At 38.8% G+C, this 27,467-nt stretch overlaps 2 protein-coding genes across 5 annotated transcripts; one reads left to right on the forward strand and one right to left on the reverse strand.

The window, feature by feature from the left end:
* Positions 1–1,515: 1,515 nt before the first annotated feature.
* LOC139557662 (prefoldin subunit 4-like) lies at positions 1,516–5,876 on the reverse strand. The gene is made up of 4 exons (XM_071372746.1): positions 5,576–5,876; positions 4,800–4,907; positions 3,258–3,398; positions 1,516–2,635 (listed from the first exon to the last, which is right to left on the reverse strand). Exons 1-4 carry the CDS (start codon positions 5,600–5,602, stop codon positions 2,504–2,506), a joined length of 408 nt encoding a protein of 135 aa, XP_071228847.1. The 5' UTR covers positions 5,603–5,876; the 3' UTR covers positions 1,516–2,503.
* A 4,811-nt stretch (positions 5,877–10,687) lies between these two features.
* On the forward strand, positions 10,688–27,449 carry LOC139557627 (neurofilament heavy polypeptide-like). 4 transcript variants are annotated; one of them, XM_071372676.1, is made up of 15 exons: positions 10,689–11,011; positions 11,430–11,494; positions 11,777–11,858; positions 13,754–14,172; positions 15,860–16,039; positions 19,268–19,327; positions 20,077–20,106; positions 20,217–20,510; positions 20,633–20,710; positions 21,583–21,624; positions 22,858–22,899; positions 24,050–24,091; positions 24,632–24,769; positions 25,447–25,653; positions 25,860–27,449. In XM_071372676.1, the coding sequence occupies exons 2-15, from the start codon at positions 11,468–11,470 to the stop codon at positions 25,911–25,913; spliced, it is 1,695 nt and encodes a 564-aa protein (XP_071228777.1). In that variant the 5' UTR covers positions 10,689–11,011; positions 11,430–11,467; the 3' UTR covers positions 25,914–27,449. The 4 variants fall into 4 exon arrangements, with proteins under 4 accessions (XP_071228779.1, XP_071228777.1, XP_071228781.1 ...); XM_071372678.1 differs by lacking the exon at positions 20,633–20,710 and having other exon boundaries at positions 10,688–11,011; XM_071372677.1 differs by lacking the exon at positions 22,858–22,899 and having other exon boundaries at positions 10,692–11,011.
* The last annotated feature ends 18 nt before the right edge of the window (positions 27,450–27,467 follow it).

Consider the following 27,467-nt stretch of genomic DNA (forward strand, 5'->3'; position numbering starts at 1 on the left):
CCTCTCATCACCCCGAGAACACCATATATTTTTCATCGGCAGGGACTGGGAAACTGGTCAGAATTGAGAGAATGATGGATGGTGCTAAATACAGGGAAATTCTTGAGAGAAACCTGTTTCAGTCTTCCAGAGATTTGAGACTGGGACAGAGGTTCACCTTCCAGCAAGACAATGACCCTAAGCATACTGCTAAAGCAATACTCGAGTGGTTTAATGGGAAACATTTAAATGTCTTGGAATGGCCTAGTCAAAATCCCAGACCTCAATCCAATTGAGAATCTGTGGTATGACTTAAATATTGCGGTACATTAGCGGAACCCATCCAACTTGGAGCTGGAGCAGTTTTGCCTTGAAGAAGGGGCAAAAATCCCAGTGGCTAGAAGTGCCAAGCTTATAGAGACATACCCCAAGAGACTTGCAGCTGTAATTGCTGCAAAAGGTGACTCTACAAAGTATTGAGTTTGGGGGGGTGAATAGTTATGCACGCTCAAGTTTCCTGTTTTTTTGTTTTATTTCTTGTTTGTTTCACAATAAAAAATATATTGCATCTTCATAGTGGTAGGCATGTTGTGTAAATCAAATGATACAACCCCCCCCAAAATCTATTTTAATTCCAGGTTGTAAGGCAACAAAATAGGAAAAATTCCAAGGGGGGTGAATACTTTCGCAAGCCACTGTAAGTGTCGTAACATAGAATAGTGTTATTGTGGCCACAAGTTTTCATATTTTATTTCCTTACTTGTATTCTGCCATGAGTAATCTAAAATGCTAATGTATCCCCAAGTCGTTAGAAATTGCAGACAGTGTTCCTCATATTTTTGTAGATCAAAAACACTGCATTATAGATCATAATAGTATTTGCTCATCTTTATATTATTCATGGATGTGATGTGCTTTGGTTCCATCCTGCAGGATTATATAACCCATTGTTGATTCTGAGATACTGTTATTATTAACCAGAAAAAATAAGTTAATGTGTAGGTGCATGATTTTAGCTGGTAGCTCCTTTGTTATGTTTAAATATTAACATTAAACTATCAAAATAAAGTCACACACTCCATGTATAAACACCCAGCAATTTAATGGGTATTTACCAACATTTCAGCATCACTGTGCCTTCCTCAGGGTGACCCTGATGCTGAAATGTTGGCAAATACCCATTCAATTGCTGGGAGTTTAAACATGGAGTGTGCAACTTTGTTTATTTTGATAGTTTATTCACTGTTAGTCAACACCTCCACACCTGTTTTTTAAAATATTAACATTGTCAGACATATTGATCTGTTCGTCACACATGCTTAATTATTAGAGCTATGTGATACATTCGAGTTTGCCACTTTTGGTATGAGTAAATTTTGTAAAATAACTAAATAATTGCTAATTGATTTCATCAATCCAAAAGCATGTATATTCTCTTACAAATCAGCAGGATGCCTTTCTATTTGAATCAATTTTGAATCTAACAATCAATCAACAACAAAAAATACTAAAATTCCCACACCTTGTGCAGCAGAATTGTAAGAACTTTCTTTATAGGTTGTCCACACTGGCAAAATACATAAACAATCAAAAAACAAAAACAAACACACAAATAAATTTGGTTCTATTTAAGATGATCAGTGCACCAAAATAAGAAACTAACTTTTTTCAGTCCTGCTAGGTATTTTTGACCAGAAATTAAACTACAGATTGCACCTTTAAGATACACTTTGGGATATACACACACAGTAGTCTACATGTTTTGGTCTTAAATCAGTTGAATACAATAGTATTAATTTCTGTTCCATAACCAAATCATAAACATTTTTTAAAAATCCACAAGGAATACGTTAAACCAGTCTTTATAAGGTAAAGAGGGTAAGTGGCTTTAATTGTTTAGTACTTGCACTGGGATTCAGTAATATAGGCCCGTGGACTGATTTTTCTCATTATGGTAAAAGGACATGTAGCGGTTCCTGTCAGCGGCGTACTTGCTCCCCTGAACTGTGACACTCCCTGCACTAGTGACATTGGCTGCCTCTGCTCACTTATTTTCTTCAACCACATTAAACTCCACAGTTTCTCCATCTCCAAGGACTGCAAAGGTAAATCCTTGGGTTGTTTTCTTTATGGTAATCTGGTGTATAAAGACATTCTGTGTCAGTCCATAGGGCCATATATTACTGAGATCCAGTGCAAGTACACACAAACAAAAAATAACAAAAATCAAGTGGTACATTCACCGACATTCATACAAAATAAAACTGTACAAAATAAGACCATAAATAAGACCATTGATTTTTTTTTTTGATGCTGAGAAGACAAACATGTTGGTTTGGCAAGCATCCTGTCAGCACTGTGTGGATCGGATAATATGCGAGCTGCTTGAAAACTCCATATGTAAAGAGATAGTTGCCCACTTAGCCTGATCCCAGATATGTTTGTAGCATCTTATCAACAACTATAATCATTGATTAATTGTCATACTAAACAGCACAAACAGATCTAGGACCAGGCTAAGCACTCAGCTTTCATCTGCTTCCAGGTTGATGTTGTTCCCAAACTTGGCATAGAGCTGGACCTTCAGATCACCCAACAAATGTTGTATCTTTGACACCTTCCCTTCCAGGTCTTTAATCTCCTGCTGCAGTAGTTCCTGTAGCCACAAACATTGCACGTTAATAGAAATATTTATACTAAGGTTTGACATAGTAATAAATCAGAATTGTTCAAATGATTTAAGTTGCATTCTTAGTAATAGGGTCAACCATAATACCTTGACATCTCGGCCTTCGGCTTCATTATGAAACATTAATTAAAATGAGTTAAATTGCCCATCCATGTTTGCCTTAGGAACAGGCATCCCGGTTTCTGAGGTTGGCTCATACCCCTAATGTAACGGATGTGAAATGGCTAGCTAGTTAGCGGGTACGCGCTACTAGCATTTCAATCAGTTACGTCACTTGCTCTGAGACTTAAGTAGGGTTTCCCCTTGCTCTGCAAGGGCCGTGGCCTTTGTGGAGCGATGGGTAACGATGCTTCGTGGGCGTCAGTTGTTGATGTGTGCAGAAGGTCCGTCACTTGCTCTGAGACTTAAGTAGGGTTTCCCCTTGCTCTGCAAGGGCCGCGGCCTTTGTGGAGCGATGGGTAACGACGCTTCGTGGGTGACTGTTGTTGATGTGTGCAGAGGGTCCCTGGTTCGAGCCCGGGTATGGGCGAGGGGACGTACTAAAGTTATACTGTTACACTAACATGAGTCATATCATAGTAACCAATACCTTTGCAGCTTCCAACATCTCTTGGGTCTCTTCCTGAATGTGACTGATGAAGACGTCGCCAATCTGATACGGGACGAGCAGAGTGTCATCCTCAGCCATCATCAGGTCATCACTGGCATCCTGCAGATTCTGTAGAGATTTCTGAGAAGAGAAGAAAGCAGATTGCTGGTAGGGCTGGGCGATTTGGCCTAAAACTCAAATCTCGATTTGCTCAAACTTGTGGCCGAGTCACAATATATATGGTGATTTAAATTATTTTATCAAAATAGTTGTACCTGCCTTTTGTTGTTGTTGCAATAATCACTGATCTGGCTTTCAGGTCTGTCTATAAAAATGCCCTTATTGATACAAATTTAACCAGAACCATGCATAATGCACATTCACTAATAATGTAGCAGGCATTATAGAAAATGAACACCGGTCTCATAAACAATCTCTCAAGCACAAGCCAACATGCTAGTGAGTAGCAAGCTAATATTTATATTTGAAGTTTAGCCAACTTGGATCTAGGTATAATTTCACAAGCTCTGAATTCAACTAACAAGTCAAAACAGTTGAGTTGTTATGAACACAACCTTCTGTCTGTCTCAACTGTTTGAACAGCATGCTAGCCTGTCCACTTTGTTCACATGTTGAAAACAAGTGGCCTACCTTATTTCTCAGAATGAGAACGAGTTGACAATTCCTTATATAATAGATTTATGCTTATTGCTCATTTATACAACAGACTAAACAGCTAGTATAGGAAACTTTATTTGACTAAAACGCTGCTAGCGATACGTGGTACAGTAATGCACGCGCGAAAAACTGAGCATAACATTTCCAGAATGAATGTTCATTGGTAACGTTACATTGGTTTTAGTAGTGTCTGCTCTGCTCGAGATTTGAGGAGTTATAACATGAACTGGGTATGGTTCGAAATGTTAACTTCTCTATTGCAGTTAAATAATGTCTCCATATGACCGATTCTGTTGGACCAAAATAGCGAGTTGAAACGGTTTGTCAGAGAGGAAGTGATCTCTCATCTTTGTTGTCGTGAGTGGCAAAAGGGGAGGGGCTTTCAGAAAGAGGCGAAGCGAGAGGTTTCACTCTCGACAAAATCTGTCCAAAATAATCCCAATGCGTTTATAAACGCTTATTTTGAACGTAAACTTGTCGCCTGCTTTCCTACCTTTGGGACAACGACTCCCATTGTTAGGGAGGAGACATGAGCATCTCGTCATTATATACAGATCTCTGGTGTAAATGGGAAGGTGGACAGAAGGTGCGAACGAGACCAAAGATACATGACAAGCGGACATAAACGCTCATGAAAACGAAAAATACAACAAATTTTTTTCTGCGTTACAGGCATTTGGAATATCACGCGCAAAAACAAATTAAAATAAATAAGATATATTGTTCAGACCTAATTTATGCTTATAGTTAGACTACTGTATATAATATACCGGTAGTGACATGATGTACTAGAATAAGAAACAAGTCTAAAGAAAATCGAATTAATCTGATTTTCATGATCATTACACTAGATTGACCACTTACCTTTTTTGCTTCTATTTCATCTTTAAATTCTGTCATTCGATTTGTGTTTCTGGCAAATGTATTAATCTTCTTCTGGTCTTCAAATGTGACATTGACATCTTCAACTGCCTGTGAATGAGAAGAAAATACAGCTTGTAGACAATTAGCCTAGCTATATTGATATCTATAGGTAAAGAACAGAACACAGTTAAACTTGTTAGATGTCAAATAGGGATAAGAAAAGTGAACAACTAGCAGGATACCTTATGGGAGGATTGGTAGCTAGCAAGCTAGGCAACATATAGCTGCATAGGATAACAAACTAGCTGAACGTTTTTATCCAAATGGTACCATCATTAAACTAAAAACCATAGCTAAATAAATCAGTAAGTACCTAAGAAATTGTGGATAGATTGGTCGTTTGTAGATAACCATCTTAGCTAGCTAGTAAAGTAACCTAACGTAAACTGGCAACCGGATCGTTAACGTTACTACTGCTGCTAGCAGCTTGCTCACTAGCTGTGATCCAAACGCACGAGAGCACGAATATCAATATAGTTTGACAATTAATTATATATATATATATATTACCTTAATTTAACTAGGCAAATCAGTTAAGAACACATTTGTATTTACTATAACTGCCTTGTTCAGGGGCAGATCTAGCAACCTTTCAGTGACTGGCCCGACGCTCTAAACACTAGGCTACCTGAATTAATTTGTTTACAATCTAAATTGTTTTAGATAATTACTAAACAAATGATATGGGTGATTAATTCAAACAAGTTTCAGCTTACAACTGTCTTCTTCACGGTAGCCGCCATCTTGCTTTTGCTTCAGGAAAAAGTCTACTTCTTTACATACGATACGGTTAGTGACGATTAGTACCAAAGACCCATGGTATATTGGTGATTGCACAATTTAATGTGCATTCCGCCACCTACTGTGCGGGATGGAAACATGATTCCCAAAAAGGAACAAGATACCAAAACAACTACCAAACTACCAAAAAATAAATTAAATAAACTAAATCAAACAACTTTTATGTAAAAAAATATATAAAACAGATCTCATTCCTACACAGGCTCAAGGGGAACCTGAGAGGGCGGGTCTTCCGGCGCCATTACCCCTTTCAAGTCTTCAGATGTAAAATCCTTAAGTCCCAAAAACCTTTCTGCCGCAGCCACAATAATGACCAGTTTCTTAAATGTCTTTGAGACTTGTGCCATACAGTTTATAACTGTGGCAATGAATGCCACAAAATCCACCTTTTTAACACACAGGGTATCTTTTGCCTTGCAGCAAACATTTACTACAGGCTGTGGTGCGTCCACTACCATATCTTCATTAGCATCACTAGTTTTCTCAATTATTTTAATCACCTCCTCATAGGAGATTCGATTGACTGCTCTAACTTTTGCCACCTCAATCTCCTTCACCCTTACAGGGCACTCCAGGAACTCAGGATAATGATCCCGACAACAATTGCAATACCGTCGTCCTTCTACACACCGTTCTTCAATAAATCAAATCAAATTGTATTGGTCACATACACATGGTTAGCAGATGTTAATGCGAGTGTAGCGAAATGCTTGTGCTTCTAGTTCCGACCATGCAGTAATATCTAGCAAGTAATCTAACAATTTCACAACAACTACCTTATACACACAAGTGTAAAGGAATGAATAAGAATATGTACATATAGATGCAAGATGCAGTAGATGGTATAGAGTACAGTATATACATATGAGATGAGAAATGTAGGGTATGAAAACATTATATAAAGTGGCATTGTTTAAAGTGGCTAGTGATACATTACATCAAGATGGCAGGATGCAGTAGATGGTATAGAGTACAGTATATACATATGAGATGAGTAATGTAGGGTATGTAAACATTATATAAAGTGGCATAGTTTAAAGTGACTAGTGATACATTTATTACATCCAATTTTTAATTATTAAGTGGCTAGAGATTTGAGTCAGTATGTTGGCAGCAGCCACTCATTGTTAGTGGTGGCCTTGAGATAGAAGCTGTTTTTCATTCTCTCGGTCCCAGATTTGATGCACCTGTACTGACCTTGCCTTCTGGATGATAGCGGGGTGAACAGGCAGTGGCTCGGGTGGTTGTTGTCCTTGATGATCTTTTTGGCCTTCCTGTGACATCGGGTGGTGTAGGTTTCCTGGAAGGTAGGTATACTCTGTTCTCAATATACTCTGTCTGTCTGCACACACTTGAAACATGGCCAAATCCTTTACAATTCTTACACTGCAATGGTTTGGGTACGAAATCTCTTACAGTGTATCTTACATAACCAAGATTCACATGCGTAGGTATTTGCTCTTTATCAAAAAACAACAGGACTGGCAAACTTTCTTCTTTTTCTCCATTCACCCAGCGGGTCAGACGCGGGGCACCAATCACACCAGGAATTCTCTTCAGGGATTCAACCTGAACATCCGTTGTCACCCCTGAAATGACTCCTTTGACTGGTGCTCTACTTCGAAGTTAAAAACACAAAACTTCTGTTGTCCGGATTATTTTGAAGCTCACTGCAATCTTCCTCTGTTCTTCAGAAATACAATGCATCAAAATAAGACCACTCCTGGTCCCTCTGACAGACTCCACTTTTCCCAGCGCATACTTCAGCATTTTTGACACCTCAAAGGGGTCTCCCACATATGCATCCTTACTCACCAAACACATCCCAACAAGAAGTGATTCATTATCATTCCTACAAGTATCCTCCAGTCCAATTTTAGACAATTTCCTTTTTGTTCCATTTTTCGATACGACTTTTGTCCATTCAGAACAATCATCTTCACCAACTTTGCTCGACGCGCTAATTGATCGAACTTTTCATCCACTTCCACCATCTTTCCTCAATTGACACAGTCCTACCATTCTCATGTGCCCATCCACCTAGAGGATCTTGCATGAAATTAGTAATTAAATCTTTTTTGCAGGCCAAATTGATAATCTAATTTTATGGCCTCATTTTAAAACCACAAAATGTATTGATAACTGTATTGTCCTGCAAATGATTTCTGAAAGCCAATTGAACTATATCTTCCAAGGGAATTACAAAGACTTATGGCACTAAAACTCGAATATGGAATGTTTTGCTTATAGCAAAGAGTTGCAAAAAGTGTGCTTAAGCATTTCTACATTTCCACTCATATGCCTACCAGAGTCACTGCATTCCAAAAGTACAATAACTCTACACGTGATTGGAGTAACCGGAACTTCTGCTCTGTAAATAATCAGAACAAACAGAACTGCTCCCAAGTTCAAATATTGGCAGAATGCATGAGTTGTCGAAAGGCAGCTACGGGCAGCTTACTCAGATTTATTATAACAAAGATGAACATGGCAAATACAATTTAGAAAGTTAATTTAAAATACATATATGTTAGGGTTTGTTTAGATAACAAATAGCACAAGATCAATGTTCTATACTATAAACAGCCCATTGATGATAAATGCATAGTTCAAGTGATGCTCCAGAGCTTTAGTATAATTTCAGCCAGGAGTTTTGAAAGTAGTGCTCACAAGCTAAAACCGGTTCCCAATTCATAAATATGTTACACATTTTTAAGTGCTTGGGATCCCTGACTGCATCTTTAAATATTCCTTCTTTCATTTGAAATATCTTGGTGTCACGGCTGTCTTCTTCCTCCTCCTATGAGGAGGAAAAGTTTGAAGGATCGGAGAACCAATATGCAGCGTGGTATGTGTTCATCTTGTTTTTAATAGAAAGAGAACACTTTGCGAAACCAATACAAAAACAATAAACGACGACCGTGAAGCTAAATAACAAATAGTGCTGACACTAAACACTACACATAGACAATCACCCACAACCCACAATACAAAACAGGCTACCTAAATATGGTTCCCAATCAGAGACAACGCAAAACACCTGTCTCTGATTGCGAACCATATCAGGCCAAACACATAGAAATAGACAAACCAGACATACAACATAGAATGCCCACTCAGATCACACCCTGACCAAACAAAACATAAAACATACAAAGCAAACTATGGTCAGGGCGTGACACTTGATTAGCTCTTAAAAAAAGTTTTTTAATAGGGGTTGCATGAGGTCTCCTGTGTGCTGTTCAAAGCATGCCTTGCGGGATGTCAAAAATCATGTTCACAGTGCGACCACAGAGGAATCCAGTATGCAAAGTGCACAAAATAAGAAAGCATCAAGGACTAATACAGCATACTCTACATGGGGTAATGCAATTTTTTCAGACCATAATTACTGTGTTAATTAACAAAGTTCATTCTTGCATGCTTTGGCTACAGTAGTGGGAGTGATTTGGCATGTCTCCAAGGAATTTAATGGAGGACAATTGCCTTATTGTGGCAGGTCCATGGATGATGATCCACATTGATTAGCTTATAGAACCCTTTGTCTTGATTAACTCTTAGATGTTAAGTCCCTTTATGGGGGACTTTGAGCGGTTCCCGGACCGGTTCTGACTGACATTTTGATCTACAAAGCGCTCTGTGAACGTCATAGGGTCCTGTGCCTTATAGTGCCAGAAAGCCCCATTGGTCTGCTCTCTGCTACCACTCTCTCATAGAGATGACTTGAAGTGTCAGGTTTCAGACCCCACATTTGCATAGGGAGTGACGTGTCAAATTATCTGGCCTATCCAGACAAATCTTTTATTTGCTCTTCCTCTGAGTGACATAGCCCAGTCTGGGAGACGGCTTATAAAAGGGGACAGTCTATCAAATCCAATAGTTGTGGTTTCATCTCGCTGTGATATTCAGCTGGATTTAGATCTCTCAACATGAAAATATACTAAATTGTGTCATAGAATTGAAAGAAGACCACCTTCTCCTGGTCACTGATGGACGAAATCACTTTCTGCTTAAAGCTGATGTTATAACAAGTCTGCACAATTTTGAATAGCGTCTCTGCATTGCTCAGTGGACATTTAGGAGAAAATTCTCAGTCTTCAGTTATATGACATAGTGCCAATATTGTACGGTTACTTAGTAGGATCGTATTAATTTTACAGTTATAAGAAAGGTTTAATCTTATAATAAGTTTCTTATAATTCGATTTTTACTATATTTAGAAAGCATTTAAGTCATTTCAGGCCTTATTACTCAACTTTTCTTGTAATAGAAAAAACATCATAAATGATTTTTCATATTTTCATAAAATTTGTACTATGTATTTGACCTTGTGTCCTCAAAGGTGAGTACACCTAAGAAATTAATAACTTTTTTTTGACCAGAAATGTGAGTTCCTGACCTTTCTTAAACTATGTATCATTACCAGTTATTGTTTATGGCCATCTCATAAATTCTTTTTTAAAAATCGGTATGTCTATTTAGGCGGAAATCTAAATCTTGCCGTCATTCAAAAGGTTAACAGTGATCCACTGTTAGGATCATTATACATAATATTATGTGATGTCATTGATCTAAATGAATCCAGCTTTCAGGCCAAATAAAAAACTCTACTGGATCATAGATTTATTTGGTGATATGCTGTCAATTACATTTTAGTTAATTTTAAACGTTTGTTAATGATCATATTGGCCATTAAGTATTTTTTCTTCTGTCATATTAAGTAATTTAATCCAGTAGTATAAATAAAATTCTTTAAAATAAAGCTGTTTATGCTGTATAACAACTTAATATCAAAGTATGTAGTCAGCATCATGTGTCAGGTATTTGGATTACTAGAAAACCACTAAGCAAATAAGCAATGCTTCCAATGGTTCCACATATCCTACATTCACATCCTGTTTCAATCCCAACCACACCTTAGGCATCATGAGTTTACCTCTCACTGCAGTTTCTCATGGCCTCTTTGAGATGTACAGTATTGTCATCAAAATCTGTCTGACAAAGCAAAGCTTGTCATCATGTTCTTATTTGAACATTTTCAGAGAGAATTCAAGAGATTAGCATGAGTACATCAGAGATGCTCTGACTGTTGACAGAGTGTTTTTGCTGTGGTTGTGTGTTTGGTATTCGAATAGATCCCTTTTTGACGAGTAAGAGATAGTCCCACCCCTTTAAGAACAGGGCTAAACTCCTATGTGCATATTCTTAGTTGAGCAGGTTGCAAAGCAGCAAGTTGATCTCCAATTTGCTCCCACTAATAGCTGGAATACTACAGACAGATTGTAAACACACTACTTTCACAGCAGGGGTGTGCTATTGCTGCTATTACTTGCCATAGGATTTGGCACAAGGTAAGACATAGCCTCAAATACTTTTAGCTTTGAAATGCCATTGGTTTAGTATAGTCCATTCCTTCTCTATAGCTGTTTTTAAAAAAGTTGTATCAATTAGCTTTGCTTCAAATTATATTAATTTATATAAGATGAGTATCCTAGTTTATTGATATTTATAATCATCGCATTTGAATTCATCTAACTTTGTTGTTGTATTTGGAGACTATAGTATTGTGATACAAGAATGAAGTATCTCATTACAGCATTGATGTTACGAACATATGTTGCACACACACACACACAAACACACACACACACACACACACACACACACACACACACACACACACACACACACACACACACACACACACACACACACACACACACACACACACACACACACACACACACACACACACACACACACACACAGATAAACAGTTTCTTCTGCAGGTTTCAACTGCGATCAAGATGGGCAATGAGCATTCCAAAAACAAGGTATGTTTGATAATAGCCTTCTTTGACAACATGTACTTTGAATGTTGGAATACAGGGGAAAGAAGGCTGGTTGTGGCATTTTACACCCAATGGAAGTGTTTGCTGTCTAATAATAGTAGTTTCACGTTTCAAGTTACAGGCAGTAATATATTAGAGATATTACGTGTGCATATGCATCTAATACTAATTGATGGTCCGTACAAAATGGAGTAACGATGAAAGTGATATGATGAAAACAATGATGACAAGAGTAGCTCATGTCAACCATCTTTCTTCTCATAGGCTGAGCAGGCTCCAGAAAAGCCCCTGCATGGAGGATTGAATGGCCATGCTGTAAGCATCTCATCCAATGGCCTGGAGAATGGTGTGTCTATGAGTGATTTGATAGCCATTTATCCTGTTGTCACCTGATTGTTACCCCATGATCAATAAGGCCCAAACTGTGGGCCCAACTGATTGCAACACCTCTGTCTATGATGTCTATCATGGTAACCAAGTTATTTATGTACTACTCCAATGGGATGACATGACACAAACACTATCCCTTGTAATCAATCTTGAATTGCTGGATTAGTCTGGATCAATTTCCAAGTCTCTCATAATTCTCTCTAAATACAGCCGTCTGTCAGTGCTATTGGGCGGTGTCCAATGTTAACTATAGGCGTAGCCTTCAACATAGAGGATGAACAGATGTTTGATCAGTCCTTGTGTATATTGTCTCACTGGATCAACAGTTTTGTACAAGGATTTGCATGCCAAGTACATATGTATTTTCTTTAAGGGCGATAATATTGATATTGGTCATCTATTCACTAGCAAGTGAGCAGCTAAAGCCACTGTTTCCAGACTGTGTTTGTTTCACACGACTAGCCTGTGTGTCCCCAGTAGCACATTAGTTTTACATACAGCACAAGGAAAGGTTTTGCTTGCATTTAGCTTAGGCTAATGAGCCTAGCACTGCATTGATTAGTCATAGAGGTAGTATCATTAGGAAACTCCTTTGGTAAAGTTGCATACCATTTCCTACACCCTCCCATGTTCTACTGAATTACATGTTGGGAACTAAGATTAATCATATGTATCCTCTTAGATGTAAATTCCCCTGTTTTGGGGACCTTCTTATTTTTTTTATTTTTTTTATTTAACCTTAATTTAACTATGCAAGTCAGTTAAGAATTTTTTTTATTTACAATGATGGCCTAACCCGTCCGAAACCTAACCCGGACGACGCTGGGCCAATTGTGCGCCACCCTATGGGACTCCCAATCAGCACCAGTGTGGTTCTGGTACCGGTTCCGATCACATTTTTCGCTTATAAATCGATCCGTGGACACAGTAGATCGAAATGGCTTTCATTCAGCGATTTCCCCGGTTCCCACCGACACAGTAGTATTTTTTTCCGTGCATATGTGACGTAGGATATGTCATTTGAAACCCCTTGAAGCTGGGATATGCCTCCTACCATTTCATTCGCACTTCCGACTGTCCATCAACTCCTGGCTGAACCCTACATCAAAGCACATAAATGCCTGCAATCGTTACGTCGTAGCGCAGCAGGAGAGAGTGATTTATTCACAGTAGCACATTCAGAGATCGATTTATAGCCATTCATCGAAAATAATTTATAGATTTTACAAAAAAACACTTGTCATAGACAGACAAGATTAATGAAAGGCAAGTTCATGAGTGTTCAGGAAGCCAATCTAGAGCTCTGTGAGACATTCACAGTAATGGAGGGAGACGTTTTGATCAAGAGAGACCTATAGAAAATATGCACATTTTCTCTAACATTAAACATACAAATTTGTATTTTTCCAGTTAGTTATAAGGAATGTGAAATTTTATAGTTAGTCATTTTATAATTTGATTATGCTATATTTAGAAAGCATATAAGTAATTTCAAGCGTTATTCATACAGTTTTGTTGATATAAATATTTAATATTTTTCATATTTTTATCATATTTGTACTGTGTACTTGAGCAATTTATAAAAATAAATACCAGAAAGCTGAGATGTTAACCTTTCTTTCAGTATGCAGCATTACTAGTTATTGTTTATGGCCCTCATGATAAATAATTACTTTTGGGGATTACATAGATTACATTTTCAATTATGTTTAGGTACATTTAACTGGCTAATTTCTATTACCGGACATTAAAAAGATAATAGTCAGGTATTACATGATGCCTGTGTACAAAGGATGAATCATATCAAATAACTTTCTTTGTCACACCAACTAATTGACTTATATCTTGCAGTTACCAGTGAAGCAGCTGTGGAGCAGAACAGTATGCCTCCCTCACTGCCTCCCTCTGAAGAGTCAGGTATAGTGGAGGCAGATGGCAGTGGTCTTGGGCCTGTGGTGGTGGAACAGAAGTCTGCCATCAAGAAGGTTCCAGAAGTGGAACCAGAGATACAGAATGCTAAGACTCAAAACACACCGGAACCGGAACTGGAACCAGCCACCCAAGAGAAGGAGGAGCCCAAGAACAGTACGAAAGAAAAAGTGAACATCTTTGAAAATCTGTTCAAGAAGAAAGCTAAGCCTCAACCCACCCCCAACCCGGATCCAGCCCTGGAAAAGGAGGAGCCCATAAAGGAGAAGATTGTGGAGGAGATCGAAAGTTCTGCGGAAGATCAGAAAGTCCCTGTGGCTGTGACCGATGGGATCCAAGCTGTAAGTATCTAATCAGTGATCCCTTCAAATTGGGTTGGCATTAGTTCCATTTCAGTTTCACTCAGTGTACTGATAATTAATTAATGATCATCAGCTCCTAACTTGAGATTTTTACATATTGAAATCGAAATGATTTTGGTTATTCCAATGTAGTTAACTACGGATATAGCCACTGTCATGTGAGGTGTACTGTGAATTGGTAACATTGATTTATAGTAATATTGCATCTGTTGCGAGAAAAATTCACAGGTCATTCTTCACTTTCCAGTGTATAACAAAGCCTATTACAGATCTAACAAACATCCCCGTTGATTCTTATTATAAAGGAGACAAACAAAGGCATAATTTCCTTGCAATCATCCATTGAACTGGATTGGAAAATATTGATGGCCTCACATTTGTTTCCAATGCAACTTCCATTACTGTCTGATTTTCTTGTGGCAGATGCCATTAAAATTGCCACTGAAACCACTGAAGAGCAGCCAGAAACCACTGAAGCTCACCCAGAAACCACTGAAGAGCAACCTAAGGACAAGAGTGTCAGCCCACCTGAAGAAGAGCCTATGGAGGATAGTGTCAGCCCACCTGAGAAGGAGACAACAGAACTGGCCATTGGTGAAGAAGTCACAGAGGATAAAACTTTAGAGGAGAGCACTGCACCTGAAGACGAGCTGGAAGACATTGCAAGTGTTAATGAAGATACAGCTGCTGTAGAGTCAGCAATGTCTGAAAAACTTGAATCTAGCCCCATAAGTACTGTAGAGCCAAAGGTGAAGAGTGTCAGCCAACCTGAACAAGAGCCTGAGAGTGTAAGCCCACCTGAAATGGCTGAAGAACTAGAAGAAATGAAAGAACTTCTTGAAGATGTAGCTTCTATAGAGTCAGAGGAACCTTAATCCAGCCCACCCAAAGAAGAAAGCTGCCACTATCCTTACTTGGTGTCACGCCCTGACCGTAGATTGCTTTGTATGTTTCTATTTTTATTTTGGTCAGGGTGTGATGTGGGTGGGCATTCTATGTTGTAGGTCTAGGTTTTCTGTTTCTATGTGTTTGGCCTGGTATGGTTCTCAATCAGAGGCAGCTGTCTAGCGTTGTCTCTGATTGAGAGCCATACTTAGGTAGCCTGTTTTCCCGCTTGTGTTTGTGGGTGGTTGTTTTCTGTTTAGTGTTTGTCGTCACCTTTCAGAACTGTTCGTTTGTCGTGTTGTTGTTTTGTTAGTGTTCATATTTATTAAAGAAACGTATTTATGAATACTTACCACGCTGCACCTTGGTCCTCTTCTCCTTCTCCCGACGACAATCGTTACACTTGGTGTTGCAGAATGATATTACTCTAAGTCATATTACTGTAAGGAATATTCAAATTAAATTAAATTTCATCAGATAAGAATGGGGGATTTCCTTACAATATCAACATAACACAAAACAAAACAAGATATTTGAGTTTGCTGACATTTCTCAGAGCAAAAGAGACAGAAGTCTCCAACATTGCTGAATATCAATGAGTGTGGGTGGAACCAAGCATTAATAAAAGGATGATTGTTGATGGTGCCTCGAGTAGGCAGAGGCATGGTTGGAATTGTGCTTCAATCTCAATGCTGCGTCTAACAGACTCATTGCTAGCGTATCAGCTTCATTGCTAAAACACTCACATTTCTGAGGGTTCATTCTTCGCGGTTGTCTATAGGAGCCACTTGCTGAGGTAAAGGAGGATACAGAGACTTCAAAGGAGCGTCCCAACCCTAGTCCAGAGGCAGAGGAGGTCAAAAGCCCCAAAATTGCTGAGGAAAGCAGTCACATTCAGGAAAACCAAGAGGGAGAGAGTCAAACAGAAGATAATCCAGTTATGAACTTCTTCAAAACACTAGTAAGTAGAATTTTTCTTTGGATATTATTTGTATTGTTTAAAGAGTTGTTTTAACAGTAAGGTCCATAAGTGAATAGATATGCACAAAATATTTGATATATTTGCCTCATGTTTGTTTTAAAATATGTCTAAAAGTGACACTACTTCATACATCTGTAAATTTATTTTGAGAAAAAATTATTTCAAGCCTTTGTAAAAGTCCAACTGTGAAACCACTACAAACACTATTGAAGAACCATCATTTATTTGGTATGGAAAAGAAAGGTTGCCATGCTGTCATAATTCCAAATATGCCTCTGAATAGCAAAACATTTAGCCTAATGCTTGATTATGGATTGGTAATCCTAATCTTCTGTTGTGAAGTAGGGACCACAGATAATTAAATGAGAAAACAGTTGTCCATCAGTGATGTCATTGTATTTTACGACTGTATAGTGCTGTCAGTGATCATTGTGTGTGAAAATATGTGTAGAGGCAGCATGAGGGCGTCTCTGAGAAAGAGTGACCACGTCTTGAAGGAATGATTACACAGGCAGCTATTGTCATTTCTCTTCATCATGCCTTCTTTTGGAATCATGCCTCCATAAAGAGTTAACATTGGCCCAGCCCCATGTTAATCAAATCCTTTGAACATGCGGGAATGTGGTGGTCTTTTGTTCAGCCTATAGTGTGAGCTCACAAGGGAGGCCTGTGCCATTGGAAGTTGAGATGCATGAAAATATAGCGAGGGAAGGCCTATGCCATCCCCAGAGCACAATGGCCATCCCAGTGAGAGAGCATGTACTGTATGTGCTTTGCCAGGGACTTCTTTGTGTGCCATCAGTTAGACAACCGTAGATGTCAATGGCTACAGTGCCTTCTGAAAGTATTCATACCCCTTGTCTGATTCCACATTTTGTTGTTACAGCCTGAATTCAAAATGGATTAAATAGATTTTTGTGTTTCTTCTCACCCATCTACACACAATAGCTTATATTGACAGAGTGAAAACATGCTTTTAGAAATGTTTGCAAATGTATTGCAAATGAAATACAGAAATATCTTATTTACATAAGTATTCGCACCCCTGGGTCAATACATGTTAGAATCACCTTTGGTAGTGATTAAAACTGTTAGTCTTTCTGGGTAAGTCTCTAAGAGCTTTGCACACCTGGATTGTACAATATTTGCCCATTATTCTTTGCAAAATTCTTCAAGCTCTGTCAAATTGGTTGTTAATCATTGCTAGACAACCATTTTCAAGTCTTGACATAGAGTTTCAAGCAGATTTAAGTCAAAACTGTCCACTCAGGAACATTCAGTTTCTTCTTGCTAAGCAACTCCAGTGTAGATTTGGCCTTGTGTTTTAGGTTATTGTTCTGCTGAAAGGAGAATTCATCTCCCTGTCTGGTGGAAAGCTGACTGAACCAGGTTTTCGTCTTGGATTTTGCCTGTGCTTAGCTCCATTCCATTTTTTATCTTGAAAAACTCCCCAGTCCTTAACAATTACACGCACACCCATAAGATGATGCATCCACCACTATGCTTGGAAATATGGAGTGTGGTACTCAGTAATGTGTTGTATTGGATTTGCCCTAAACATAACACTTTGTATTCAGGAGAAAAAGTTAATTTCTTTGCCATATTTTTGCAGTATTACTTTAGTACCTTGTAGAAAACAGGATGCGTGTTTTGGAATATTTTTCTTCTGTACAGGCTTCCTTCTTTTCACTCTGTCAATTAGGTTAGTATTGTGGAGTAACTACAATGTTGTTGATCCATCCTCAGTTTTTTCCTGTCACAGCCATTAAACTCTGTAACTGGTTTAAAGTCACCATTGGCCTCATGGTGAAATCCCTGAGCGGTTTCCTTCTTCTCTGGTAAACGAGTTAGGAAGGACGCTTGTATCTTTGTGGTGACTGGGTGTATTGATACACCATCCGAAATGTAATTAATAACTTCACCATGCTCAAAGGGATATTCAATGTCTGTTTTTTTACCCATCTACCAATAGGTGCCCTTCTTTGCGAGGCATTGGAAAACCTCCCATGTCTTTGTGGTTGAATCTGTGTTTGAAATTCACTGCTCAACTGAGGGACCTTACAGATAATTGTATCTGTGGGGTACAGAGATGAGGTAGTCATTCAAAAATCACATTAAACACTAGTATTGCACAAAGAGTGAGTCCATGCAACTTATGTGACTTGTGAAGTACATTTTTACTCCTTAAATTATTTAGGCTTGCCATAACAAAGGGATTGAATACTTATTGACTCAAGACATTTCAGCTTTTCATTTTTTATTAATCAAAATGTGTACAAACATAATTCCACATAGACATTATGGGGTATTGTGTGTAAGCCAGTGACAAAGACATCTCAATGTAATCCATTTTAAATTCAGGCTCTAACACAACAAAATGTGGAAAAAGACCAGGGGTGTGAATACCGTCTGAAGGCACTGTATATGACTAACTGAAAGACATCTGTCCTATGAAAATAGTAATTTCACTGTTCCCTGTGACTGTAACTCTCTTAAAATACTTTGATATTGCTGCTATCTACTGTAGGTATTACATTTAATTTGAAATATTTTTATGAAACATCACGATACACTTAAATGCTAGATTTGTTTTATAGGAAACAAAAAGTAGCTAACAATTTTGCCTGCCATCCAAGATTGTACACAGACACTCAATAAACACTGAGTATACAAAACATGAAGAACTTCTCTTTCCATGACACAGACTGACCAGGTGAATCCAGGTGAAAGCTATGATCCCTTATTGATGTCACTTGTTAAATCCACTTCAATTTGTGTAGATGAAGGGAAGGAGACAGGTTAAATAAGGATTTCTAAGCCTTTAGACAATTGAGACATGGATTGTGTATGTGTGCTATACAGAGGGTGAATGGGCAAGACAAAATATTTAAGTGCCTTTGAACTCGATATGGTAGGAGGTACCAGGAGCACTGGTTTGTGTCAAGAACTGCAACGCTGCTGGGTTTTTCATGCTCAACAGTTTCCTATGTGTATCAAGAATGGTCCACCACCCAAAGGACATCCAGCCAACTTGACGCAACTGTGGGAGAGGAGGTATTTGGTATTTGGTATTTTATTAGGATCCCCATTAGATGTTGAAAAAGCAGCAGCTACTCTAAGGAAGGGAGGGGGGTAGGGGTTCAACTCAATATTAGGAAGCTGTTCCTAATGTTTGGTATACTCAGTATATGTCTGCGTGTTACCTAGGTGACTCCCACGAAAAAAAACAAGCTAGAAACAGCCACCCCTGATGTTGCAAAAGACCAGGTAAGCATGTATTTTTATTTGAAACATAATACATTATACAAAAACACTAAATCCAATTCAATACAGATACAGTTATGCACAGAGTGTACTTAGTATACTGTATAGTCTACATGTAATGCTATGCAATTATGTGCCTTTGGTAAAGTCATCTAAAATAATAATGAAAACTTTTCATGACGCAGCCTTACTTTACCTTACTGCTTACACCAACAAAGATGAAAAAGTAACAAGTGAAAGACATCTCACTCTTACCACTTATCATCTTCATCCCATTGGTAACATAAGGCCTCATTCAACATTGCCGCTGTTAGCATTTACACTTGAATTCTATTCTGTTCCAGTAGCAACATATTAACCTACATTGAGAGGCTTTTGGATGATTGTGATTGTGACTGTTATTGAATTCCTCAGGAAAAAAAATTATGAATTCAATCATTCAAAATAATTACATTTAATCCCAATTAAGTTAAACAAGTCAATGATTCTTGAACCTAAAACAAGTAGTTAGTAGTGTCAGTAGTCGTAATTGGCATACATCTTCTGCTGAAGACCAAACGCAGCTGAGAAGACCTGTGCAGGTCAAGGGGCACCTTCCTCAGCTGTGAAGCCTGTTGCAAAAGATGCCACTGCAGGTCCTCTAAGCAAGCTATTTAGACAGAAGATATATGATCTCTTCACGGAACCAGAATGGTGATTGTTCTCCTTTTTACCAGCACTAACTATTGTTTGTTGTTACCAAACATTAACAGAAAGAGGCCCAACCAACAACAACAACTACTGTGAGTACTAACTAAATAAATAAACATAAATAAATCATGTTTTGTGAGCTATTAACTAGATGTCGGTGATCAACTATTCCTATTTTCCATTGTGTGTCTCTCTTGAATAGGCTGCACAACTAGTGGATGCTCCAGCAACAGCCAAAGGAGGAATGTCAATCCCACCATCCCCACCCGCAGCCCCAGCCCCAGCCCCAGCCCCAGCCCCAGCCTCACCCGCAGCCCCAGCCCCAGCCCCAGCCCCAGCCTCACCCCCAGCCCCACCTAAGATGGAGGTTAAAGCAGAACTAGCTGCCAAACCTGTGACCAACACACCAAAAGAAGAACCAAAGGGTGCTGCCAAAGAACCAGAGGCCGCCAAGCCAAAATCTGACCGCCCGTTCAGCAGACTTTTCAGCAGAAAGGTAAGGCAACTCCTGTAGTACAAGGCACTTAGAAGCATTCTTTGGCAGCAGATAATATTTTGTAAAAGAGAACATAAAACATAAATGTGTGTCAGATTGTAACAGTTTGATGTGAATTTGAGGCACTGATAGGCCTCAAGTCTAAAATCAAGGTTAAGTCAACAAGTGGAGCCAGAGCCCCTGCCAAGCCTGCTGCAGCGGTATGACAATACAACATTCAGCCATTTTGAAGCTAACAGAGTTAAGCTCACTGTGACATCCTTCATTTAATTTAACTGTATTCAAATCATTGCATCTTGTGGGTACAAGATCTACATCATACAGACTGCTGCCCTTTCTCTTGAGCATAGCATCAATACAGATATCAAACAAAACAGTCTCTCAGAGCATTCCTGTAAATGTAAATCTATCCTGATACTTCCAGTGACATATTGTGACATTTCATGGAGTTTTATTGCTTATGTTTTTCTCAATGTGGAATCAACACACTTTAGATAGTGCTGCATTTAGCTGGACTGATGGCATGACTTGTGGAGAATGGGCTGAGGTCTGCATCTATCCATTCATCATCTGTGAACATAAATAACATAACAGCATCCCAAACAACATGAGAAATCTAACAAAATCTAATTCAGTCATTTTAACCCAAAGAAACAGCAGACCAAGTATTCATTTCATACAGAAAGTGAATTACATTTTCATTCTGATTGTATGTGTTCATACAGAAAGTGAATTCGATTTTCATTCTGACTGTATGTGTTCATACAGAAACTGAATTAGATTTTCATTCTGACTGTATGTGTTCATACAGAAACTGAATTAGATTTTCATTCTGACTGTATGTGTTCATACAGAAACTGAATTAGATTTTCATTCTGACTCTATGTGTTCATACAGAAACTGAATTAGATTTTCATTCTGACTGTATGCGTGCATGTGCGACTTTGTGTCTTTATTTGTGTGGTGAACTGTGCTTCTACACACCTATCCGTGCCTTGCCATGCAGGCCATACAGTAGAAGGTCTAGTTATATGGCACATGTTCAGATTAACATCGTTCTGCCCTCCTGTAGACGGTGGAACCAGTGGAGCCACAGCCGGTTGTGGAAGTACAGGTAAAAGGAGAGAACTCTTGGCATACTCCATCCTCACGTGCCATCTTTGTCTCTTTCTGTCTGATTGCATGGTGAAAATGGGTGTTCACGCTATCAGTTACAGAGGAGGCTGGTGGGAGGAGCTATAAGAGGACGGGCTCATTGTAATGCCTGGAATGGAATCAATGGAATGAGTCAAACACGTTGTCTCCATGTGTTTGTGTTTGGTACCATTCCAGTGACTCCATTCCATCCATTACAATGAGCACATCCTCATATGGCTCCTCTCACCAGCTCGAATTTGAGGCACTGGTAGGCCTCAAGTCTAAAATCAAGGTTAAGTCAACAAGTGGAGCCAGAGCCCCTGCCAAGCCTGCTGCAGCGGTATGACAATACAACATTCAGCCATTTTGAAGCTAACAGAGTTAAGCTCACTGTGACATCCTTCATTTAATTTATCTGTATTCAAATCATTGCATCTTGTGGGTACAAGATCTACATCATACAGACTGCTGCTCTTTCTCTTGAGCATAGCATCAATACAGATACCAAACAAAACAGTCTCTCAGAGCATTCCTGTAAATGTAAATCTATCCTGATACTTCCAGTGACATATTGTGACATTTCATGGAGTTTTATTGCTTATATATTTCTCAATGTGGAATCAACACACTTTAGATAGTGCTGCATTTAGCTGGACTGATGGCATGACTTGTGGAGAATGGGCTGAGGTCTGCATCTATCCATTCATCATCTGTGAACATAAATAACATAACAGCATCCCAAACAACATGAGAAATCTAACAAAATCTAATTCAGTCATTTTAACCCAAAGAAACAGCAGACCAAGTATTCATTTCATACAGAAAGTGAATTACATTTTCATTCTGATTGTATGTGTTCATACAGAAAGTGAATTCGATTTTCATTCTGACTGTATGTGTTCATACAGAAACTGAATTAGATTTTCATTCTGACTGTATGTGTTCATACAGAAACTGAATTAGATTTTCATTCTGACTGTATGTGTTCATACAGAAACTGAATTAGATTTTCATTCTGACTATGTGTTCATACAGAAACTGAATTAGATTTTCATTCTGACTGTATGCGTGCATGTGCGACTTTGTGTCTTTATTTGTGTGGTGAACTGTGCTTCTACACACCTATCCGTGCCTTGCCATGCAGGCCATACAGTAGAAGGTCTAGTTATATGGCACATGTTCAGATTAACATCGTTCTGCTCTCCTGTAGACGGTGGAACCAGTGGAGCCACAGCCGGTTGTGGAAGTACAGGTAAAAGGAGAGAACTCTTGGCATACTCCATCCTCACGTGCCATCTTTGTCTCTTTCTGTCTGATTGCATGGTGAAAATGGGTGTTCACGCTATCAGTTACAGAGGAGGCTGGTGGGAGGAGCTATAAGAGGACGGGCTCATTGTACTGTAATGCCTGGAATGGAATCAATGGAATGAGTCAAACACGTTGTCTCCATGTGTTTGTGTTTGGTACCATTCCAGTGACTCCATTCCATCCATTACAATGAGCACATCCTCATATGGCTCCTCTCACCAGCTCGAATTTGAGGCACTGGTAGGCCTCAAGTCTAAAATCAAGGTTAAGTCAACAAGTGGAGCCAGAGCCCCTGCCAAGCCTGCTGCAGCGGTATGACAATACAACATTCAGCCATTTTGAAGCTAACAGAGTTAAGCTCACTGTGACATCCTTCATTTAATTTAACTGTATTCAAATCATTGCATCTTGTGGGTACAAGATCTACATCATACAGACTGCTGCTCTTTCTCTTGAGCATAGCATCAATACAGATACCAAACAAAACAGTCTCTCAGAGCATTCCTGTAAATGTAAATCTATCCTGATACTTCCAGTGACATATTGTGACATTTCATGGAGTTTTATTGCTTATATATTTCTCAATGTGGAATCAACACACTTTAGATAGTGTTGCATTTAGCTGGACTGATGGCATGACTTGTGGAGAATGGGCTGAGGTTTGCATCTATCCATTCATCATCTGTGAACATAAATAACATAACAGCATCCCAAACAACATGAGAAATCTAACAAAATCTAATTCAGTCATTTTAACCCATTATCATTCTGACTGTATGTGTTCATACAGAAAGTGAATTAGATTTTCATTCTGACTGTATGTGTTCATACAGAAAGTGAATTAGATTATCATTCTGACTGTATGTGTTCATACAGAAACTGAATTAGATTTTCATTCTGACTGTATGTGTTCATACAGAAACTGAATTAGATTTTCATTCTGACTGTATGCGTGCATGTGCGAATTTGTGTCTTTATTTGTGTGGTGAACTGTGCTTCTACACACCTATCCGTGCCTTGCCATGCAGGCCATACAGTAGAAGGTCTAGTTATATGGCACATGTTCAGATTAACATTGTTCTGCTCTCCTGTAGACGGTGGAACCAGTGGAGCCACAGCCGGTTGTGGAAGTACAGGTAAAAGGAGAGAACTCTTGGCATACTCCATCCTCACGTGCCATCTTTGTCTCTTTCTGTCTGATTGCATGGTGAAAATGGGTGTTCACACTATCAGTTACAGAGGAGGCTGGTGGGAGGAGCTATAAGAGGACAGGTTCATTGTAATGCCTGGAATGGAATCAATGGAATGAGTCAAACACATTGTTTCCATGTGTTTGTGTTTGGTACCATTCCAGTGACTCCATTCCATCCATTACAATGAGCACATCCTCCTATAGCTCCTCTCACCAGCTTCCTCTGATCAGTTACAAGTTGTTTCATTCATCTCAGCAATAAAGTGGCCCTAAAGGGCAAACTACATAATATCTATTTTACAGTACCAGTTTTGGTACCTGAGTTGAGATTTTTATCACCCTCTTATCTCTTTCTTATCTGTTTTAGTGGGTTATTTTCTGGTTCTTCCAGGTGGCGGACTCTTGTTTCTCATGGGCTCTTACACCTTCCTTAATCCTGACAATGGTTTATAATTTCGTTTTCTCTTTTGCTGTTTCGGTAAAGAATGTAGACTTCTCAAAGATGGCCACTCTGGAGGCCTCTGCCACACTAGAACCACCACCACCTGCACCGGAGGAAGAGAAGACACCTGCTGCCCCCAAAGCCTCTCCTTTCACTTCCTTTTCTCTTTTCAAGACCAAGGTAAGGCAGTTATTTTACTCAGATCTCATTTTGGTTCTCAACGGGAACTACTCATGAAATGTAATTTTGGAAATACAAGAAAATGTGTAAATGTGATAAACAATAACAGAATGGTGTGATAATTTGAGGACCTGCTAAACCAAATGGCATCAAAAGCCCAGACAGCTTCAACAAGTGGAGTCCGACTCCTCAAGAAACCTTTCAAAGGGCTAAATGACAATACTTGCCAGCCAGTGTGAAATTAACAAGAGTGATCTCACTGAGTTCAGCTTATGCTATGCTGGTACTACCATGTTGAAGTATCCTGCACAAATAATTAAATATCCTCCATAAATAATGAACATTATTTGGTACAGCAATTGATATGTTGCATACACATGATAGCGAAAACAGCTGGTAGTGATACTTTCTAATTTCTCATCATTTTATGATATTTACCAGCCAGAGCAATGCTCCCATTTATGTAGTCATTCCATTATACAGCCACTCTTTAATTGCATCAGTTGTGCTCTTGTATTGTGCTAGTCAGTGTGTTAATGTGCGTGCTCAGCTTTTTTAACTGGTGAGAGCAAGGAGGCAACATCATATTGGAAGCCCAATGGCTTTAAGAGGAACATTAAATGACGCAAATTATACTTTGAAATTGATCCCTTGATTATTTGTCATAATTCAATCAGCCAGCTGTGCCGAAAAAGGAAGTCCCTGCCCCAGCTGCAGAAGCGGTAGCTGGCCCAAGTGTAGCCAAGGATGAACCAAAGGTCCCAGAGGACCCTGCTGTGGACAGCAAGCCCGTGTCAGGGCCCTCCGAGGTTATGGAGAATTCCCCCGTCCTCCCTAAGAGACTGGAGAAGAGGAACTCCATCCACTTGTTCTTCAAAAACCTGGTAGGCTGAATTGTGATCCCTCTCAGTCAAATTTGCAACCACTAGATGGCCTCGGCAACTCCCTATGACTATCAACTATACTTCACTATGAAATGTCATTGAAAGATATTGCTTTGGGCAAAGTAATGTGAGAGAAGCAAATGTAGGTTCTTACATGCAGTTGGAGCTATATTGATAAGCGAAATGACCCTTCCCTTTCCTTGCAGGGCAAACGCCAGTCAGATGCAGGAGTACAAACAGAACCAGAGAAGACCAAATAAAACGGAAACACCCTTTCAAACTTCACATGCCATATCTGGAAATGAACTTTTGATTTGTTAGATACATTATGTTTCTGATCACACTATTGAAGGGATGATGGTAAGAGCAAGTGGTTTGAGGGAGAGAGGTGGACTGGTCTGTTCTAGTCTAATCTGTGTGGATGATTTCAGAGAATTGTTCTTTGTGGAGGAGGTAAAATATATTTTCTGGTTTAAAGGCTTGATAGGTAGAGAAAAGTTTTTTTTTTTACCTATACTGAGAGCAAAATCCCTTTTCTATACAGTATTTACCCTTCTTTTAACATACATGTCAAACTCATTCCACAGAGGGCTGAGTGTCTGCGGGTTTTTGCTCCTCCCTTGATTGATTAATTAAGGTCACTAATTAGTAAAGAACTCCCCTCACCTGGTTGTCTAAGGTCTTAAAAACGAAACACCCGCAAACACTAAGCCCTTCATGGAATGAGTTTGACACCCCTGCTTTGACATATTAATATGTGTAAGGATCGAATGCAAATATTGTGTTTAGCATATTATTTTCCCTCTTCATATACACATTTTACTAGTCTGAAAATAACTTGTGGAGTGCAAACAATGGTTTCAGATACATTCATAGGACGTCTTGGAGAAGAGATGCATAAAGCTTAGCTTGGGATAGAGAGCTAGTAATGAATATACTCAAAATTTAATGGAGGAGTTGGTGAAATGGTGGATATTCCTGCCAAGATGTTTTTATTTAGGCTAGACACATGCAATTTACAATGTACGCTTTAAACTTTGCAGGAACTGTACACGGATGCAAATATATGCCAAACACTAAATTACAATTTATGATTATAATCATACACATGGGGACCTCACAATCATTACTTTTTTGGGTAACTACACAGATCATCTGGTAGTCTATATAGCTAACTGCACAGTCATGAATCATATTTGATTAACGTTTCACTGAAGTATAAAGGTTTGTTCTAATTTGAGTGCACTGCTTTACATGTGTGTGCCTGTTTGAATGCAGATGTTATAATCTTGGGGATCTTGTCTGTTAATTTCTGCATCTATAATTTGATAAACTGGATCTGGAAGTAGAATATTTATTGTGACAGCCATTTCCGAATCATGAAAACCTGCAATGGGGGGGGGGGTTCTACTGAGCTAACATATGGCATTTTTTAAAGATCATACCATGGATCCTTAAGCTATTTAATTTTTAATTTAGGTAAAATATTGAATTTGGCCTTTAATGCTACAGCCTATAGAAATGCATTGAATAACACATTCATAAATGGCAAAACAGAGAGTACAAAAATAAATAATAAGGAATACGTTTTTGAAGTGTCTGTCCTATATCTAGAAGATGTAATAAAGTTTAGAATTTATACATATTTAACCCATTTTTGGGGGTTTCACAAAACTACTTCTATATTTTTTATTATTATGTTAATTAGATTGACGCACGGGTACGTTGATTGACTTTAGGGGGTATTTAAAGCTATTTTTTCTGTAACTGTTTAAGAGAATAAATGTATACAATTATTTGTTTTCTTGTTTTCT

This window comes from Salvelinus alpinus, chromosome 28 (genome assembly GCF_045679555.1).
Source record: "Salvelinus alpinus chromosome 28, SLU_Salpinus.1, whole genome shotgun sequence".
NCBI classification, from domain to species: Eukaryota; Metazoa; Chordata; class Actinopteri; order Salmoniformes; family Salmonidae; genus Salvelinus; species Salvelinus alpinus.